Source organism: Schistocerca cancellata, chromosome 4 (assembly GCF_023864275.1).
Source record: "Schistocerca cancellata isolate TAMUIC-IGC-003103 chromosome 4, iqSchCanc2.1, whole genome shotgun sequence".
In the NCBI taxonomy this organism is placed as follows: domain Eukaryota; kingdom Metazoa; phylum Arthropoda; class Insecta; order Orthoptera; family Acrididae; genus Schistocerca; species Schistocerca cancellata.
The window spans coordinates 818500584-818514926 of NC_064629.1; the positions used below are offsets into that span (position 1 = coordinate 818500584).

Here is a 14343-nt window from a genome sequence, read left to right on the forward strand (position 1 = left end):
ACTAGAAGAAGGGATCGTTTGATAGGACATGTTCTGAGGCATCGAGGGATCACAAATTTAGCATTGGAGGGCAGCGTGGAGGGTAAAAATCGTAGAGGGAGACCAAGAGATCAATACACTAAGCAGATTCAGAAGGATGTAGGTTGCAGTAGGTACTGGGAGATGAAGAAGCTTGCACAGGATAGAGTAGCATGGAGAGCTGCATCAAACCAGTCTCAGGACTGAAGACCACAACAACAACAGTCAAGCTCACGAAAAATTTATTACACGACAATGGGAACACACACTACAACTTTCAAAATTTACAATAAGAAGAACGCACACAAAAAAATACATACATGCAAAAAGTAACAGAACAATACAAAAGACTCAGACTTTCATGTTTATAACAACAATAATTATGTGAAATGTTCAACAAAATAAAATTCACAATTTCAACAGGAAATACGTCTACAATAAATCAGTTTGCACAGCAAGAATATCATACATACAACGGCAATATCATTTCATATAATAAGCATTAATTCCACATACAGTACATCAACATACGTTTTACGTATTAGCTTACTTTCAAGTGTTGTACACCATGTGTATAAATTTATCACACACACACACACACACACAGACACACACACACACACACAGCGAGAGAGAGAGAGAGAGAGAGAGAGAAGGTGGTGGTGGTGGGGGGGCTTTTTTTTTTATAACAATTTAGCAATGTTATACAATGTGGCACTCACCATCTTTTTGAGTTTTACGTTGTAAATACTGGTTTTATACATTGACACTGAAGCTTATAATGTCCATTCACAGATATTATACTGCTCACATAAAAATCAGAGCAGGGATTCTTTTCCCGAGGAATCAATATAATACAGAAAAGCAAATTAAACTGCAATGTAAGTTATACTACATTTCACGTTCCACATATGTAAGACATTCCTATTACATATGTAACAATTTATATTTAGTAAATTAATAGCTTTACACGGACGTAATTCAATATAACATATTTACTACACATATCACATTTAATAAACATGCACACATGCAAGTGTGCCCACACACACACACACACACACACACACACACACACACACACACACACACACACACACACAGAGAGAGAGAGAGAGAGAGAGAGAGAGAGAGAGGCACGCAGAAACCACAAACTCAGAATAATATACAATTTTACATTCAACAACTCTTTGTTTCTGAACTGAATATGTTGAATGTCTGCATTTAAACCAAGAGCTGGCCAGTTTGAAGTTATCGTATGCTTGCGTACAGGTTCAGAACGGATTTATTTTCCTGTGAACAGAAATGAGAGTTCATAAGTATTGTATGTAATAATATGATTCTGGTGTGTAACAAGCATTTCTGAACAAAAGCCGATACTTATCTACTGCTACTTAAAGAAAAAGCAAGCATTACATAACAGGAATTACCTACACACACGCACTTGGACAGATGTCCTACAATAGTACTGTTATAAATAATTAAGACAGGAATATGTCACATGGAAAAGATGGCACATGGCATTACAGTTACATAACTAGCAATACTAGCACATTAATGGCATACTAGCCTAGCACCTTAATTGTATATGTAAATATGAGTCATATGACTTCACAGTATCACTGTAATGGTAGTATACTGCTACATAATATCACAAAATAATATTTTTATTTATTTTATAATATCAAGTAAGTCTATAGCCGAGCTTTTAGGCAACAGATATTTGCTTTGTAAGTCCTTTCCTGTATATAGTTGTGCAAATCCAAAATTTAATACTATGAATTGAGATTCCACAAACATAAAACATAAAGTAATTTGCAAGAATTATTATATTACCAGACACAAAAATGAAATGCCAAGAACACTTCATTCACAAGATATTCTATAGAAAAATATTGTTCTGCTTGGCAGGACTAGCAAAATGATGGGATTAATATGCAGAAGTATGATATTTAGGATCATGATGCCTAAATCAAACACAAAAGTTTTCAGAAATTGTCAACTTATGACAATAGTGCGTTCATGTGATAGTTTAAAATCACAAATAAAATTAGTGTGTAATTGACTTATTCCTGCCTTTTCCTTATGTAAACAACATTTCATATAAAAACACTCTAACATTATCTCGTGTGAAATAATGACAAACAGAGAGAAATAAGTACACTTATAACTACAATAATTAAGATACTGATGGGGACTCTCATTGGTGATACAGATAAAGCAATGACAGGAACAAAAGACATAAAAATGAAATAAAAGAAGAAATATCACCAAGCACTCTAGAAAATATTTCAATGTGAAGAAGTAACAACATGCTGAGGAATAACTAAGTACAGGTGATTACTCAACACCAAGCTTAAGGATGGAGATATATTCTCATACGTTGTAACAGTTCTAAAGCATGATTTCTATCTCTATCCTCATTTGCTACAGACCAGGCATTCAAATGTATAGAAAATGCACAGAGCTAAGAAGAGTAAGCAGCTCCATGTGAATGGTAGAATTGATGGCAATTAGAAAGAATTGTAAGTATATACAGTAAGAGAAACTGACAATTATGGAGTTCTAAATCAATGAGTAACTTACAGTGGCCAGTAAATGTAGCTAATGGGAGAGAATTAAAGTGAAATCTTGTATGCATTCCATTGCGAATTTCGCAGAAAATAAGAATAATTATGAATAAATAACAATGAATTTAAAATAGCTTGCAAAATGACAGAATTATGCAATGAAGAAATATATACAGGGCAGTGAGGTTTGTTGATTGACAGTGCAGCTGTAAGGTAATACTATGGGATAGCTGGAAGAAAAAAGAAAAAGAAAGAAAGAAAAAAGAGTTGTAAGGATAAATCCACGATACAATTAGTCTGAAAATCAGTGATATTTGGAAGCTTTAAGATGAACACAGTTACATCAATTCTTGCAAAAGAGAATCAGAAAATTTTTATTCTGCATTTGTGGCAAGCAGCTAGCAAACAAGCCAACTGATAGTAGAACTGAAAGGTTCACTTGTGAGTTGCATGTGCAAAACTAAGAGACCACAACTGAAAGGTTCACACTTGTTCATGGCCAGTTTACAACATTAACTTTTTATTAATGTTATTAGTGTTATCATCATCATTACTAATTTTATCAGAGAACATTCAAAGTGATAGGCTTAACTTCTAGTGACTGCGAGTGATTGTACTACTCAAGCAGTGCTTGGAAAGAGATGTGAAATATTTAAAACAAGATATTTAGAGTACTGAAGTTCCTCTTGAATGATCTGTTATCAGCATTATGTGTAACTGGACATAGCTCTGAGTTTTTTAATTTGTTTCTTGAGACCATTAGTGCCAACAGTCTTGTCACAGTGCTAACACTGGTTCCCGAGAAATCACCAAAGTTAAATACTGTCGGGTTAGCTAGCACTTGGATGGGAGACCATCCAGGTCTGCAGAGTGCTGTTGGCAAGCGGAGTGCCATCAGACCTCGTGAGGCCAATTGAGGGGCTACTTGATTGAGAAGTAGCAGCTCCAGCCACTAAAACTGACAACAACTGGTAGAGCAGTGTGCTGACCACATGCCACTCCACATCCACATCAAGTGACCCCAACTGGCTGAAGATGACATGGTGGTCAGTCAGTACCACTGGGCCTTCTGAGGCATGTTCGGATGGAGTTTAGTTTGAGACCATTAGCGATTGTTCACAGTTAACAGGATATTTGCTGGCATATTTTAATTTAATGAAAGCTACAAAATTATGCAGTGTAAGGTGACACTTAATTCAATTATGGAACAGTATAAAATGAACAATAAAAGGTTATATGTCTAAAACAGCAGTGTAGTTGAGCACATTGTAGGAGAACTAGGCTATACTGCTACCAGCAGTTGATCAGGCATGTCAGTTGCTGGGTTTTATGTATGGATTTGGAGAGAGCTATTTACTGCAAGGTTTATTATATGGCACATTCAGAAGCTCCAAATCAATTATGTTTACAAGTATGAGTTAAACTGAAAGAGAAAAAGTAAAGTGTTCACTTAACCATGGGTCCATATCATGATGTCACCAGGAAAGCATTCTACAAAGAGCTCTTGAAGGAGCTAAGACATGAAGAGTTACCCTAAAACCTTTTTTTCCGATTTACTATATATCATTTTCTCAGTAATGAAGTGTATGTTCAAGAGATGAAAATAGTTAAGCTAATCAATGTGATGTTGTTACCTGTGTTTAAATTATATTTTAATAAAAATTATGTAAATAAAAAGGTAAGTGAATATAATTCACACAAGGCAGAAAAATAACACCAACAATTAATCAACAATAAGAGAGATAAAAAAGCAGCGAGAGGCTTGTCCAATACACATACAGCAGCTGTTTTCTTAAGAACAAGTTAGAATGTTTTTGGTGACGTGTTGAACACATGGGCAACAAGGACATAACAGAAGAACTGGACTTCCTAATTTTTGGATAACTGTATCATTTGTGACTTATAAAATTTGTACAGGGAATAAAGACGTGAAGAGACTTTGTCAACTTGTTCTCTTTTTCTCTCTTCTTCATTTGAGATCCTGCAGGTCATGTAATGGGGTGGACTGAAAGTAGTAAGTAACTGCCGTGCAGTCTCTCTGTGTAGAACTTGTACAATACTACTAGATAGGAATATTATACTTAGATGATGCATTTTTCTTCTGGTATTATACTGTTTACTTTACACAGCAATCAAAGAATTATAATTCTAGAGCTCTAATTTAAAATAAATAAATAAAATTAGAAAAAGAAAATAACAAAAAATGTGAGTTATTTATTACTTTGCGATGATTCTGAACAACTCGTTACTTCCAGAATGACAGGAATTGTGGTAATGATTTAGTGTAAACTCTGATGTTACATAGCTGAACACAAAAGTACAGCAAACGACCGTCATGTTCTTGATTTTTTTACTCTACAGTTCTATAATTGGGAGCCCTGCAGTGTACACAGGGGACACCCTTGGCCACTCACTATCTCCTGAACTGGAGGATTGTTTAACTGTTATGTTCATGATGTGGATCCATGGTGAAATTTTTCAACTTAACTCATTCCTTGAATGTAACTGTCCTGGTGCTTCTTGGAATCCCAAACAATTATTGCCACTGTGATTTTTAGTATCAAACAGACTGTATTCCAAAACATTCATACACATACAACCCAACAACAATCTCCACTTTTACACCCGCCATCTGTTGCACATCAAATGTTCCCTGTTTAATAACATCTGTCTTCAGGGCATGCAGTTCTGTTCCAGCTGTGATGACCTCTATAAGTACCTTTGCATCCTTACCAAAGCTTTCACGCTTCAAATCTACCTGATGACGAATCTGTCAAAACTCCATCCTACGCCACACAGAGCAGTTTTGTGCTGCCCGCCCCATCTCTGCAACATTATTATTACAACTTACAATACTCAAAGTTACCTCCTCACTGTAGGAATCAGAATCAGACTTTCTTATCTAGAATGGAAAACTTCAAATCTTTCTATTTAAATGAATGATGACTCGTCAACACTATGGTTATAGAGTAGTACATGTGCTTACTACATAAGCTTAATATAAGTGACACAATACTACAAATTTATGATCAAATTGTAACAGCAAGATACAGTAGCCCTTTAAATAATCACATCATTCACGAATTCTTTCAATGAACAGTGATAAAACTGTAACAGTACACCACATGGTATTCTTCATTTAGCTTAGTTATTCAAAGTGTACTACCAAACTGTTACAAGTCACCACTAAGAAATAATGTAGTGACTGCATACTGAATTGTGTTCCTATACCTACAACTGAGTAATTATAAAAGCTGACCCAAACACTGTCAATTTTCAATAACTACCATAACTGGTGTGTTCGAAATAATATATCACCATCCAAACTTTAGAGCTGGCTGTCACACAGCAAAGCTAACAAATAAATATGGTGGAAAGTTCTTGCAGAATGTAAGAATTTAGGAGTACAGGTAACAACTCATCAAATAGTAGAAGTGTTGAGTCATCAACAGGCACACAAAAAAGGAAAATAGCAAAGTTTTCATTCTTTTTTACGTGCTTGCCAATGACTCAATGTTCTACTATTTGGTAAGTTAACTGATACAGAACAGGTCAGAAAACATCAACCTCAGTGAATGCTATAGCATGCTAATTATTTCAAACTGAAAAAGCAGATAAATGGTGTTTTGGAGAAGAAAAATATGCAATCCACATAATGCAGTTTCATACATCCCCCCCCCCCCCCCCCCCCCGGCTCTCTCTCTCTCTCTCTCTCTCTCTCTCTCTGCGTGTGTGTGTGTGTGTGTGTGTGTGTGTGTGTGTGTGTGCATGCGCGCGCGAGAGAGAGAGAGAGAGAGAGAGAGAGAGAGAGAGAGAGAGAGAGAGAGAGAGAGAGAGGGGGGGGGGGGGGAGGGGAGAGGGGGGAGGCAGGGAGATTGGTGGGGGTTGGGAGGGGGATAGAAAAAAATCATATCGATCTACAATATTTTTCGCAGAGCAACTGAGACTTTGTCTCTCTTGTCTGATTCATAGTCACAGAGTTTACGGATGACTTTGTAGAAATCATCTATCTAACTGTACTTTGTTCAAAAATTAATCAGTGAAATGACCTCCATAGGGGATTTCATTACCGGGAATACAAACCAATCATTAGGTGCCTGGGTGGACAAATACAGAAGCGATAAATCACAGTTATACATTTCACATGCATATGGGTTGTTATTACTGTTGTTGTTGTTGTTGTTGTTGTTGTTCTTGGAATAACTTAATGTAACAATTATCATACTGAGGGACAGGTCAGTGTGTGCCAAGTTACTAAGTGAAAAACATGTATTTAGTTAATTTCTGATACATCTGCATTATGTCATCGCAAGTGTTGCGCTACCAACAGTTCAACTGTTTCAAATGAATTCCTTGTGATCTGTGTTTTACCACCTTCACAAACGTTTTATGAACCACTGCCACAGATATTTCATACAAAGACTGTAAATTAAACACAAATTATAATTATGTCGGAAACAACAACTGCTTTGGCAATATGTTGGCAATCTGCTACTCTATCTCACTTTTGAAGCCTCCAGACAGATTTTGCAAGAGAATCACAAATTAAACCTATTCTCTGACTTCCTGCCCATATTCATAAGCTGTATCATCCTTAGCAAAAGAAGAAGGTTTTATTCATTTCTTTTTTATCATTTCTCCATTCACGTAAAGAGACAACTTAAAGATTATGGTTAATTTTAAACTGCATAGCTTACTTCAGTCCAATTTCAGGCCAAAAACAAAAATTTACTGCTAGCAATTGTTTCAGTTGAGTCATGGTGAGTCTTTGTTACAAATAATAAGGTCATATAATACTAAATTTAAAGACAATAAAATTCATTCTTGCCTCTTTAAACAAGTGACTACTAGGCATAACACAAAAAATTTATAAGCAGAGCAAGATTTAAAACCTGGTATCTCCGTTACTTTCTATCTTCCACATTTTGTTATTTACTTCCAATCACTAACCTCCTTCACCTTCTTTATGAATACTCAATATCCATGGTTCTACTCTTGTTTTAATCACTTTCATAATACAGCTGAGATAACATCCTTCAGGTCTGAAATAAATTGATAAAGTGGAGCAGCTCCTGGCCAATTTAATGCACTTGAGTCTGTAATGAAGTCTACCATTTTATTTAAGTTTATATACCCCAAGTTATTATGTAAGCATTTCAAGTGAAGAGAAAATACAATACTTTATGACTAATTTCACGTCAGTTGGAGTGTTGTTTGGTTGGTTTAAAGGAGGGAGGAAAGGGACCAAACTGCGAGGTCATCGGTCCCTTGCGCCCAGTAAAATAAAGGGAAAGAAGCAAAGAGAGGAGACATACAGCACAATAACAGGAGAATGAAAGAACCAGAAGAACGACAGGAGGACAACCAGCACTACTGTGGACAAAACAGGAGACGAAAACCAGAGAGAGAAGCAAGAAACAGGTAGAAGGGATAAAAACAAGAGAGCAGATACCCACAGCTGGCCGACCACGAGAATAAAAAGGAAAAGCCAGCAGCTCTGTGACACACTAAAACCTCCAGCCTAAAAGCATTACAGTGGAGAACACAAAAGGACAAAGGACATGCGCTAAAACTTATATAGAATCATAAAACCCACCGTCACATATAAAATGACAAACTAAATTAGCTCATGAGGCGTTGTCAGCTAAAATTAATGGCAACGAGTCCAGTAACGGAAGAGTCCGTCACAGGGCAGCCAAAGAAGGACAGCTCACCAAGATAGGGGCCACTGTCAGCCAGGCGCCGCACCTACACTGAGGTGGGTCATCATTGCGCAGGTGGTAGCCGTGTCACCCAAGCGCGGCCAATGTGGAGCTGACAGAGAACCACACAGTCCCTACGAGAGGCCCTCATGGAGGTCCTCCACACTTTCGTAGTCTCCTTAATGGCATGCAGTTTGTTGTGCATACTGAGGTTATGCCATTCTGCCTCCCAAAGCCACAAAACCTTGTGGCGTCGTACTGAACGCAGGTCAGTTGCAGAGAAGCTGATCTCCATAAGCAGTTTCCGCATAGCCTGTTTGGCCAACCCATCGGCAAGTTTGTTGCCTGGGATTCCAACAGGACCTGGGGTCTAGACAAACACCACTGAGCAACTGGACCGTTCCAGGACATAGATGGACTCCTGGATGGTCGCTACCAAAGGATGACGAGGGTAGCACTGTTTAATAGCTTGTAAGCTGCTCAAGGAGTCAGTACACAGAAGAAACGACTCCCCAGGGCATGAACAGATGTGTTCAAGAGCACGAGATATAGCCACCAGCTCGGCAGTGAAATCACTGCAGCCACCGGGCAAGGAATGCTGTTCAATATGACCTACATGGACATAAGCAAAGCCGACGGGATCATCAGCCATCGAGCCGTCAGTGTAAACCACTTCATGGCCTCGGTATATGTCAAGAACCGAGAGGCAGTGGCAGCAGAGAGCTGCGGGGTTAACTGAGTCCTTGGGGCCTTGTGAAAGTTCCAGGCGAAGCCACGGCCTAGGTGTACATCATGGAAGTGTACTTGAATAGACCTCAACTATATGTGGTAAAGGCAAGGACTCCAGTTTGGAAAGAAGGATCAGACACAAACTGCAATTGGAAGCCCTGACCTGGGCCACCGATGTGGGTGGGGAAAGGAGAAAGGAGACAGTAATTCGGATGCGCAGGAGAACTACGAACGTGTGCAACGTAACTGGCCAGCAGTTGTTCATGCCTAACCTGCAATGGAGGGACCCTGGCCTCCGCCAGGATGTTGGTCACCAGACTCGTCCTAAAAGCTCCTGTCGCTAGGTGAATGCTACAGTGGTGCACTGGGTCGAGTAAATGCAATGCTGAGGGCGCCACTGAACCATAATCCAGACTCCCATAGTCAAGGCAGGATTGAACAAGGACTCTGAAGAGCTGAAACAGCGCAGAGCAATCTGCACCCCAGTTCGCACTGCCCAGGCAGCGGAGGGCATTGAGGTGCTGGCAGCACTTCCGCTTAAGCTGACGAATCCACGTCAATCAGGCATCGAAAACCAGTTCTAAAAATCAACATGTCTCCATTACAGTGAGTGGATCATCATGAAGGTAAAGTTCTGGTTCCGGATGAATGGCACGACATCAACAGAAGTGCATACCACACGAATTTGTTGCTGAAAACTGGAAACTGCGGGCTAGAGCCCATGACTGTGCCTTGTGGATGGCTCCCTGGAGGCGCCGCTCAGCAACACCAGTACTGGTGGAGCAGTACAAAATGTCATCTGCATAGAGAGAAGGTGAGATGGATGGCCCTACAGCTGCTGCTAGACCATGTCCACTAAAAATAGTGATACACCCAATACAGAGCCCTGTGGGACCCCATTATCATGAATATGGGGGGGGGGGGGGGGGGGGGGGGGGGGACTATGGGAGGCACCAATTTGGACGTGTAAAGTATGAAGCAACAGGAAATTTTGGATAAAAATCTGGAATGGGCCTTGAAGATCACACTCGTATAATGTGGCAAGGATATGATGTGTCATACGCTTTTCGTAAATCAAAAAAGACACCAACCAGATGTTGGCATTTGGTACGGGCTGTTCGGATGGCAGACTTGAGGGACACAAGATTATCAGTGGTAGAGCGACCCTGGAGGAAGCTGCCCTAGCATGGAGCCAGCAGGCCACATGACTCCAGGACCCAACCCAATCGCCGACACACCATATGTTCCAGCAGCTTACAAAGAACATTGGTGAGGCTGATAGGCCAATAGCTATCTGCATCAAGCAGGTTTTTACCGGGTTTGAGCACCGGAATGATGGAGCTCTCCCACTATTGCAATGGAAAGACGCCATCACAGCAGATCCAGGTGAAGATGACTAGGAGATGTCATTTGTGGTCAGATAAGAGATGTTTAATCATCTGACTGTGGATCCGATCTGGCCCAGGAGCAGTGTTAAGGCAATGTGCAAGGGCACTGAGGAGCTCCCACTCTGTAAATGGGGCATTATAGGATTCACTGTGGTGTGTAGTGAACGAGAGGACTTTCCCTTCCAGCCGCCATTTGAGAGAGCAAAAGGCTGGAGAGTGATTCTCCGGTGCAGATGCTCGAGCGTAGTGCTCAGCAAAGTGCTCGGCATTCACGATTTTGTCGGGAAATAACATGCCGTTCATGTTAACACCAAGAACACCTGTTGGGGTCTGGTACCCGAAAACATGTTTGATCCTTGCCCAGACTTGGGAAGGTGATGTATGCAACCCAATGGTCGAGACGTATCTCTCGCAACACCCCTGCTTTCATCGTCTGATAAGTTGGTGAACGTGGGCACCGAGCTGTTTAAAGGCTATGAGGTAATCCAGGGAAGGGTGCCACTTATGCCACTGTAGAGATCATCAACGCTCCTTAATTGCTTCAGCAACTTCCGGTGACCACCAAGGGACTGCCTTACGCCGGGACACCCTACAGAGCGATTGATCGCGTTTTCTGCTGCAGAAAGGATTGTTGTAGTCACCTGCTCAACCATCACATCGATCTTCCCATGTGGGGGAGATTCAACAGTAACAGCAGAGGTGAAAGTTTCCCAGTCTGCCTTGTTTAAAGTCCATCTGGGGAGGTGCCATGGCCATGATGCCGGGGCAGTGACATGAAGATGGGGAAGTGGTCACTACCACACAGGTTGTCATGTGCTCTCCAGTGGATAGATGGTAGAAGTCCTGGGCTGCAAATTAAATAAATGGCCGAGTAACTACCACGAGCCACACTGAAATGTGTGGCGGCCCCAGTATGTAAGAGGCAGAGGTCAAACTGAGACAGCAAAGTTTCGACGTCTCTGCCTCAGCCAAAAAGCACGGTGCCACCCTACACAGGGTTATGGGCATTAAAATCTCCAAAAAAGTAGGAAAAGTTTAGGGAGTTGATCAATCAGAGCAGCTAATACATTCAGGGGTACTGCACCACCTGGAGGAAGATTTACATTACAGACAATTATTTCCTGCGTCGTCCTTATTCTGGCAGCAACAGCTTCAAGAGGGGTTTGAAGGGGCACAGTTTCACTACAGACTGAGATTAGGACATAAATGCAAACTCCACCTGACACTCGATTATAGTCACTACGGTTCCTGTAATATCCCTTATAGCCGCCGAGGGCAAGGGTCCTCATTGCTGGGAACCAGGTTTCCTGGAGGGCAATGCAGAAGGCAGGAGTAAAAGCTTAACAGTGGCCGTAGCTCAGCAGGTGGTGGAGAAAATCACCACAATGCCACTGGAAGATGACTTCATCATAAGACTGGGAAAGCGTGGAACATTCAATGAGGCAGTTTACACCTCAGGGTCACCTGCTGCCACCGACTTATTGCCAGAGCTGTCTATATCCATTGTGTCTGAGGGTCCGGCGAGATCTAGGTCCTCAGTGGACGCCAGAATCTCTACCTCATCCGCAGATGGAGAGCTTGTAGGTAGCGGTGGTGTGGGTGCCACTGCAATTCCCTTGGTCTTGGGGATCTTCCTTTTGGATTTCTCTCACTGCTCCTTGGGTTTCCTTGGCTAGGAGGACTTCACTGATTCAGTCTCCAGGACTGAGGATGAGCATGTAGCCCTACGACCAGGTGCTTTTGGGCTCTTCAGCATCTGGCAGGTGTCATCTTTCCCACTAGCAGAAACCTGGGAAGGGAGTGACCCAAGGGGGCCCTTCCTAGCGAGAGGAGCTGAAGACGAATTACACTTCTCCGGTGCAGAAGTGGGGACTGATGTGCCTGATGGTTGTGGGGGTGTTGCTCCTGAAGTAGGTGGTGCACGAGCAACAGGGAGGGACGTGCCCCACACTATCAAGGGGGCAGGTGTAGTCTTCCAGCTCTGAGAGGTGACTGGGGTTGACGGAGCTGATGGGGCCAGAGCTGCTGTAGCGGCAGCGTAAGATGATGTCATACGTACAGGATGTAGGCGTTCAAATTTCCTCTTAGCCTCAGTGTAGGTCAGTCAGTCCAGGGTCTTGTACTCCATGATTTTCATTTCCTTCTGCAGAATCCTGCAGTCAGGCGAGCAAGGAGAATGGTGCTCTTTGCAGTTGATACAGATGGTGGGGCACATGGAGTATTGGGATGTGATGGGCGTCCGCAATCTCGACCTGTGATGCTGGAGGTACAGCGGGAAGACGTATGGCGAACTTCCAGTGTTTAAAGCACTGCATTGGGGGAGGGATATAATGCTTTACATCACACCGGTACACCATCACCTTGAGCTTCTCGGGCAATGTACCACCCTCGAAGGCTGAGATGAAGGCACCGGTGGCAACCTGATTACCCCTCGGACCCGGGTGGACACACCTAACGAAATGTACACCTCGCTGCTCTAAATTGGCGCATAGCTCATTGTCAGACTGCAAAAGAAGGTCCCTGTGAAATATGATACCTTGGACCATATTTAAGCTCTTATGGGGCGTGACTGTCACAAAAACATCCCCCAGCTTGTCACAAGCGAGTAACGTCCATGACTGAGCAGAGGATGCTGTTTTGATCAAGAGTGACCCAGATTTCATTTTGGACAAGCCCTCCACCTTCCCAAATTTGTCCTCTAAATGCTGAGGCTTCATTGTCATGAAAGATTCTCCATCCCCTCCCATGGTGTGGCCAGGGAGGGGAATGATTTGGGGTTGTACTTCTGTGCGTTGAATTGAGCCCGTGAACTTTTAGAGACTGCTGGTGTTTGATGACCAGCCAGAGATGATGTTCTATGCTTCATCACGTGTCATCTGCCCTGATGCCACTCACTCCGACCAGGGGCCCTCCCCGCAGGTGCCACCCAGCCGCAGCAAAGGCCATCTGACAGGATTACCAGTGCCGGGAGTCTCGATGCCCCAGGGTGACGGGCATCTACTCCTCAGCATACATGGGGAGTTAACGATGCAGGCCTCAGCAGAGCAATCCCTGTGTGGTCAGGGGGCTATAACCAACAGGGTACATGGTGGCACCACCACAACGGACTGGCTAACGTGCTGGATATCAGGTGCAACCCAGCAAACAAGTCTATTATCATAGTCAGCGTAGAAAATGATACTGCACAGTTGATGGAAAAATACGCACCCAGGAGGGTGACCTTGCCCAACAGTTGGAGAATGAGCAGAAGTGCAGATCCATGTTGACGAAGGATGCGATAGGTCTCAGCACATGATGGACATGTAATGGCAGTTGTGGGGAAGGTGGATAGTCGTCTTCGGTTCATTGGTAGAATTTTGGGAAGATGTGGTTCATCTGTAAAGGAGGCCGCTTATAAAACACTAATACGACCTATTCTTGAGTACTGCTTGAGCGTTTGGGATCCCTATCAGGTCGGATTGAGGGAGGACATAGAAGCAGTTCAGAGGTGGGCTGCTAGATTTGTTACTGGTAGGTTTGATCATCACGGGAGTGTTACAGAAATGCTTCAGGAACTCGGGTGGCAGTCTCTAGAGGAAAGGAGGCGTTCTTTTCGTGAATCGCTACTGAGGAAATTTAGAGAACCAGCATTTGAGGCTGACTGCAGTACAGTTTTACTGTCACCAACTTACATTTCGCGGAAAGACCACAAATATAAGATAAGGGACATTAGGGCTCGTACAGAGGCATATAAGCAGTCATTTTTCCCTCGTTCTGTTTGGGAGTGGAACAGGGAGAGAAGATGCTAGTTGTGGTACGAGGTACCCTCCGCCACGCACCGTATGGTGGATTGTGGAGTATGTATGTAGATGTAGATGACGCACCATGTAAGGCGCCCTTAGCTTGCTCTTCGGCAAAGTTTTGAAAAATGGCGGTGAAACCCTACGGAAAAGGGAC

At 42.5% G+C, this 14343-nt stretch overlaps 1 protein-coding gene across 3 annotated transcripts in view; it reads right to left on the minus strand.

Moving 5' to 3' along the window:
- Nucleotides 1–251: 251 nt before the first annotated feature.
- The window catches only part of LOC126184834 (fizzy-related protein homolog), a 111795-nt gene continuing 97703 nt past the window's right edge, over nt 252–14343 (minus strand). The window contains exon 11 of one of the 3 annotated variants that reach the window (XM_049927425.1): nt 252–1311. In XM_049927425.1, coding sequence (XP_049783382.1) covers nt 1270–1311 — 42 coding nt within the window. In that variant the 3' untranslated portion in view covers nt 252–1269. Of the gene's footprint in view, nt 1312–5294; nt 5415–14343 lie in introns of those variants that run through there. The other 2 variants (XM_049927423.1, XM_049927424.1) reach the window with 2 other exon arrangements.